General features: G+C 46.3%; 1 protein-coding gene across 1 annotated transcript in view; it reads left to right on the forward strand.

The window, feature by feature from the left end:
* Window positions 1-1068, forward strand: part of LOC6612709 (mitochondrial 2-oxoglutarate/malate carrier protein) — a 1711-nt gene extending 643 nt beyond the window's left edge. The window contains exon 2 of the mRNA XM_002037176.2: window positions 21-1068. Within this exon, the coding sequence (XP_002037212.1) occupies window positions 21-854 (834 nt within the window). The 3' untranslated portion in view covers window positions 855-1068. The remainder of the gene's footprint in view (window positions 1-20) is intronic.
* The last annotated feature ends 6463 nt before the right edge of the window (window positions 1069-7531 follow it).

Genomic DNA, 7531 nt, shown 5'->3' on the forward strand with positions numbered 1-7531 from the left:
ATGTGATCCCTAATCCGCAGGTCAAGACCCGCATGCAGATTTCTGGAGCAGGCAGTGGCAAGAAGGAGTACCGCAGCTCCTTGCACTGCATCCAGACCATCGTGAGCAAGGAGGGACCTCTGGCCTTGTACCAGGGAATCGGAGCTGCTCTGCTGAGACAGGCCACCTACACCACGGGAAGATTGGGCATGTACACGTATCTGAACGACCTGTTCAGGGAGAAGTTCCAGAGGAGTCCCGGCATCACGGACAGCATGGCCATGGGCACGATCGCTGGCGCCTGTGGCGCCTTCATCGGCACGCCTGCAGAGGTGGCCCTGGTGCGCATGACATCGGACGGCAGGTTGCCGGTAGCTGAGAGGAGGAACTACACGAATGTGGCCAACGCCCTGGCCAGGATCACCAGGGAGGAAGGCCTTACGGCTTTGTGGAGGGGCAGTCTTCCCACGGTGGGTCGCGCCATGGTCGTGAACATGACCCAACTGGCCAGCTACTCGCAGTTCAAGACCTACTTCCGCCACGGACCCCTCAAGATGGAGGAGGGCATCAAGCTGCACTTCTGCGCCAGCATGCTGAGTGGTCTGCTGACCACCATCACCTCCATGCCCCTGGACATTGCCAAGACCCGTATCCAGAACATGAAGACGGTCGATGGCAAGCCGGAGTACCGCGGCACCGCCGACGTCCTGCTGCGCGTGGCCCGCCAGGAGGGAGTCTTTGCCCTGTGGAAGGGATTCACGCCCTACTACTGCCGCCTGGGTCCCCACACCGTGCTGACCTTCATCCTTCTGGAGCAGCTCAACCAAGGCTACAACAAGTACGTCCTGGGCTCGAACAAGAGCACTGGCCTGTAAATGATGACCTTTAACCCATATCCAATGATCAACGAACGATAAACCATGCGTGTATATACGAAGTTAAGTTTAAACAAAACTTAGGGCATTTATATGTCGGCAATTCCGGTGACAATATTACATGATAACGATTAGCTTGAATGTTGAAACAGTTTTTCTAGCGCCATAAGTATAAAGTGGATTCTCAATAAAGCACAAAATGTTAAAAACCTGCTTTCTAAATATTTTATTTTTGCCTTATGCTTGGTGGTATTTATAGATGTCCACCTGTACCTCGCGTGCGCATGATTACTCAACCATATCTACTCTTCAAAGTCACTCGGGTTACCCACTTCAGCCATGTGTGTGGAGTGCGAAGTGGGTGGGTGTGGGCCCGTCCATATGTTGTTATTGCAAATTAATTATATGCCCCGTGTCTATTTGGAAGACACCCCTCTCCGCTCCACAGTTCAACACAGCTACTGTTTGCTAATTCCCCTGATAAACCTTATCACTGGCTCACTGCCGGTGCAAAGTATAAATCCCCACGATAAACTCCGCGACTGGAGATTGCATTGGTTGTGTCCAAGCCCCCGCCCATCGTCAGATTTGGGTTTCATTGATAAGGGGGAACACTGCGATAACCTTTGTTCAAGTTGTAGTTCAATAAACAGTGCTGCCATAAAGTCAGCGGCCATAGATCTCTGGTTTCATTTGGGTTTTGATTGCTTTTGGCTTTATGACAGTCGGTAATTGGGTTATTTAATTTGTTTTCATTTGATGCATTTGATTATTCCCGCAGTCGGCCAATGGACGCCCACAAACCACAAAAAACTTAATTTACATTTTTTTGGTTGCCTTTGGTTGGCGAATTTTTATTTATTACAAACTGGCCATAAAAATCCTCGCGCGAATTTATTTAAAAAGTTTTTTAGTACGCCATAAGTTTGTTAACTGGAGCGTTACAGTTTTCCTGTGGCGGCAGTGGAGCTTCGGGCGGAGTGGGGGGTTTCCAAGGGGGTTATAATAAGCGAGAATTACCCGAAGCCAAGGGCAAGAATCGTATATTAAATTCATTTTATTGGGTCTTAGTGGAGGGGGCCGCTCACCAAATACTACTTTGGCAATAAAATGTTTTCAGCTTGGCCGGCGTTTAACCGCTTCGCCCCACCCCTCTCCACCACCCACCCAGCTGGTACAACAAATCAAAAGTTTATCTCGTAAATAAATGAGCAAAATCTTACTCCTACTTGACCAAAGGGCGCCGCAGTTAGCTTGTATTGAAAAATTTGCTGCACTGCGCCCAAGGAACTAAGCTCCCCACTTGGAGATACTTTCTGGGCACCAAGTTTCCTGCTAAGTTTAAGCTGGCCAATGATTCTGCGGGATATTAGTTAGCCTTTGGCTGCAGTACTTTGGGGTAATTAAAGGCAGCCGAGGGGCGAACAAAGTAAGTGCCTTCATTAGGGCCAAGAACTTCCTTTGGGCCATATTCGACTTAAGCCATGAACGGACGAAGGGAAGCTCGTGCTCCTACAGAAATTATTTTAATTGATTTATTATAAAGGAAGTTTCTGGTGGCGGCAGTGCGCATAAACAAAGATTTATGCAGCTAAATTATTCCTTTTTGACTTGATTTAGGTATCCGCTTATTGGCAATTCAGCGTCCAACAAGCTGAAACCAATGAAAGCCGCAACTGTCAGCGCCTATTTAACATGCAATTTTTAATTAACACTCAAAACATCAGCCTGCCATTCAGGGAAATAGAGGGGGAAATCGGTCGTGGGCCGTGTAAATGTAATTAATTCAATGTCCCACACGAGCAGCCAAGCGAATTGGGCCAAATACACCCACCATCCACCCACTGCCACCCACTCTTTCAAACGAACTTCAATAGAGACCGATATACAGAAACCCGTCGACGGACTATCTTTGCTGCTGCCCTGTGGAAAATCGCTCCGATTTCGTGGAAATATTTGGCACGACCACAGCTGCGACCATTTGGAATACCCTGCAGGCGCATCGGTCAAGGTCAGTCAAATACCAGATATATTAACTTAATTTGGACTATAAACAATTTTAACAAGATTTTATATACGGAATAACAATTTCATTGAATAGTTCAGAACTCAAACTTGCCATAAAAAGTTTATTACCATAAAGCGAAAGTCGAACTTAGCCATAAAAAGTTTTCGGGTAAGGAAGCTAACTTTAATGATCGATGGATATCAAATAAAAATAAAAAATAAGTACTAAATATTAATTGAAAAGCATAATTTAGGGTATCAAGTGGCAAGATAGTGCAGGCACATTCCCAACCAAATGCCTGTTTTATTTCTCGAAATTTAGCCCGATTGATTTTGGTATTAATGCGTTTTGGGCCGCCCAAGGGAGAGTCCCCAATCGATCCGGATGGCGTGGAACTGGGCGGAAAATTGGGAGCAGAGCAGAGGTGGAGGGGCTCTGGGATTGCCGCAGGAATTGGATTTGGGATCGGCGAGCACAGTGGGCGGGGCACTCGTCCTGCCGCGGTCGTGGCTCATAATTCAGAGTTTTCAGTTAACTGGTCGGTCGGTTGGTTTCGATACGAGCTTGGCTTGGCTCGATTCGGTTTGGTTTGGTTTTGGCCAGGTTTCAGCTTTGGCTTTCGCCTGGTTTGCCGGCCATTTGGCGCTCGTATTGTTTTTCCACTGCTCTTTAGCCGCGCTAATTGCAATACGATGCTGCGTGGAGTGGAGCGATGTGGAGTGGAGTGGAGCAGATCTGCTGGCCCCGAGCGCCAAACTAATTGCTTTTGCAAAAAGCATTTGAAACGCGCAACTTTTTCAATTTATCTATTTAGCGATGCGGCCCGTCGTCCTTAGTCCTTTGCGAATATTTGCCGACAATGTCCGCCGCCCACTCGGGTGTTCCATTACATGGACGCGGATTTATCATAAGCAAGGACAATGCCAATGCACTTTCGGCTAGCTACACTGGGCGAAAAGTAGCTTTAGATGTACTTTGTGTGTTTTATTTATAAGCTGTGGTCTTCTGGTATCTATAGCAATTTCATTACCTCACAAATTATTTCGATTGCATTAGAGAATAATGATTTCCCATTAAATATCTTTTCACCCACAAATATTTGAGGGCAACTTAAAGTGAATCTCGCATGCCAGTTGCGCATGTTGTATGTACATAAATAACCAGTAAAATGGCAGAAAAATGGGGACAATTTCTGCGAATAATCGTCGGAGAATTGAAAATCAAATTCATTTTTGTTGTAAATCAATTCCATAACTTGCTAAATGAATCTGCCAGTTCGCATCGAGTATATTTCTGTGTGCAGGTCCTGAAACGCAAGGATACGGATAGAGGGGTAGGTGGAGCCAAGCTGAAAACAGCGGCAGCAGCGGAAACGGAAATGCAGAACAACTGCTCGTCGTGTTCGAGCGCTGTTTCTATATTTTTTCCCCTGGCTGTTGGCTGTTTGCTGCGTCGCCAACCCGAATTTCCTCTGCAACTTCCGTTTTCCCATTAGGCGTGTACATAAAAACGTTGAACTTGAGAAGACTCGAGATTTACCCAACTAGAAGGCAGACAAGTAGTGCTCATCGCACGCAAAACTTTGCTGCCGGTTGAAACTTTTTAAATTGATTAGTTTGTAGCCATCGCAGGAGGCTTTCGGAGCGATCCCCCCGAACTGGAACTGCATCCTGGTGTTCCCCAGATTCGGATCCTCCGCCGCCCACATCTCCGCCCATCGACATTAGCCAAGTGGCTGCATTTCAATTAGCCCGGCCGGGCAAACATGTTTATAGGGGGATCGGCGGGGATGGCAATCTGGACCTCAAAGTTTGCCGAGACTTTCAGCTCCTTGTCTGCTCAATTGAATGTACTGAGAACTTCTGAAAGTGCTGTTTTCGCTTCGCGGTGTTTAAGGGATTTTCAAGGATGCTGTGGCTCTCAGTTCATTGAGGATTTTGTCAATGATCATTAGGAGTTTAATTTATATATTTTCAATTGTTATTCACTCGTTTTTACAGATGAGTTAGGATGGCCAGCCTCCTCTGTATTCTAAGAGGCTCTTAAGAACAAAAAGTTGCTGATTTGCTCAAGGATCGCATAAACCAACTCTCTTGCCGCTTGCTTGGATAATTCTTGAAGTGGTTTTGGGCAACCTAAGCAGGCAGACGTTAATGTATTGGCTCCCCTTACTTTGTCAAGTATCCGCCCCGTTCGCCAGTTTTCCGCAGAATTCCCCAAGCCCTCCTTTGTTTTCACGTGTCCTGTCATTCGTGGTGACTTCGTTTTAGGGTTTCCGTTTGCCTTTGTTTGAGTTCCTACTTCCTACAGTTATTTAGTGAAAATTGTCATTTGTCAAGTTGGGCTCAGCCACGCCCCCCAGTAACCCAGAAACCTCAAAATAAGTATATATACGAGCAGGCAAGTAAAAACGAGCAAACTCCCGGCGAACTTTTCTATTGACTGGCAAAAAGTTTTCAACATGCTCAGCTTTTATTAATGCGCTCTCAAGACCTTGCACACACTCTTATTTATCTAAAAATCCCAGCTACCTCGACCATTTTACCCCGCATTTTCCCCTGCGAACTTTCCCTTGTTTCAACTTTCGCTTTGATTTTGCACTCGCTTCTTCTGCAAATTGGCTCACGGAAAGCTGCAGACGAATGGCGGGAGTGGTGGGGTGAGATTTTCCTGCCCCAAATTCGAAAGCAATTTTTAATTTAGTTTTTCTCCGCTTGATTCCAATTTGACGGCCGCGCTTATGTAGAATGCATTTTAATTCATTTAATTGAATTCAATTTGCCACAAATGGCGAACGAGTCGCGCGCATTTTTGTCGCTCGCGGATTTATTGAAGCATAAAATTTAAGACTTGTAATTTAGTGTGGAAGCGGAGAGTTTACGACCCACCCACCGGGAGCAGGGGGCGTGGCCGCGGGCCAAAGCGACAACTACCAGTGTCAATGTCGGTGTTAAGCCTGCGGCTCATCATCCCAGTTGTCCTTGTTGTTGTGTTTCGTTGGCACAGGACATGCTCGGTACGTGTGAATTCCGCTGAAGGACAAACTGCATCAGCGGGGGTTTTTCTGCCTTTTTTTCGGTTTTATTTTGCCCCGGCCAAAGCAAAGGCTGAGCGGCCCAGCGGTCCGCAAGAGCAGCGCTCGACTCGTGTTTTCCGCTGCCAGGACACGCCCCTCCATTTCCGCCCATCCAAACACCAGCCACCACCAACCGCCCCCCGCTGCGCGAGCCTCCGCCTTTTGGCCAACTGAATGAGCCCGTAATTTGTACTTGCATTCATGAACAGCAGCCAGCTTTTCATCTCGCCTTTTTGCTGCACTTAGAGAAATACTTGAAACTTGTAGGATAAAATCTTCTTTGATAAATTGTGGGTTCTATATAGAAACATTTATGAAAATGATATCGAACTCTTTTTGTATAGATACTCATCTCAACATCTTTAATCTTTCATAATACATAAATCGCCTTCGTTTCTCTCAGTGTATGGCTGCGTGAGTGCGTGAAGTTATTTAACATATACTCGCAGCCGAGTGGCGAAAGAATGTGCGAGGCCTTTGGAGGCAATGTGAAGGCCAAAGCACTGGAAGTCGCAGTCATTCCTGCCGCCGCTGTCCCGTCGTCAGTCAAGGTCAGCCCAAGGATAACGCAAATTTACGTGCTCCCACAAACTTCGACACTTTAGAGGGGCGCCTGATGTGCTGCCTTGTGTTGTGTTCTGCTCTGTTTTTTAGCGATATTTCATCCTTTTGTTTCGCTCCACTCACACATGCACATGGCGAGCGAGTTGGGGTCGAGTGGAGCAGAGTCCTTCGTGTGTTTTATTCAGCTTTTTATTCCGCACAAAGGGAAAAGGATATGCGGGGCTGGCCAGGAAATTGCTTGGTTTATGCGCCCCCCGATGTCGCCGATAATCCACTGATGTCATTTGGCCTGCTTCACTGCATATCCTTCGACTGCGAAGTGAACTTCATATCTCCATCGACGGCCTGGAACTCCGGGCAGATATCATTTTTCCTTTCGGGGCCGTCTGTTTGTCTTGGCTCGGGAAATTGTTCACGCATCCGGAATTGGGCAGGGCAAATTCACGCTTCAATTGCAAATTCCCCCGTATTGGGCGCCATTAGATATTTAGAACAATGTGTTGCCATCACAGCCGTCAGGACGCAGGGCCAGCAGCTCCTGCTCCGTAACAGTAACCCCACCGTTACCAATAAGGATCTCCCACGCCCGTCAGCAAGTGTGAACCTTTGGCATTGACACGTCGTTGAGGGCTTTTTACAGTTTTCAGGCACAGTGGTTAGTCAGTGGGTGAAATGTGAACTGAATGAACTAAAAAAAAACTAACGATAGTATCTTATCTTAGAATCCTTGGCCTCTCACAAATTTATCTTGAAACTAACTTATTTATAATCGTTTTCTTACATAAACTCAGCATTTCGAGAATATTGTATTTATAAAAACGGATTCATTTATAACATATATAATAAATATTTTTCAGAAAGCTTCTTCTTCATTCTGGTCCCACTGTGAATCTATTTTTCTCGACGACTGCTCATTTTTTGGCTCCGAAATAACAACGACTTATGTCGAGGACATTGTCATTGCTGCACACATATATTTATAAATGGTTAAATATAAACGAACAATGGCAAATTGGCAGAGGACTGCCA

This window comes from Drosophila sechellia, chromosome 3R (genome assembly GCF_004382195.2).
Source record: "Drosophila sechellia strain sech25 chromosome 3R, ASM438219v1, whole genome shotgun sequence".
Classification (NCBI taxonomy): domain Eukaryota; kingdom Metazoa; phylum Arthropoda; class Insecta; order Diptera; family Drosophilidae; genus Drosophila; species Drosophila sechellia.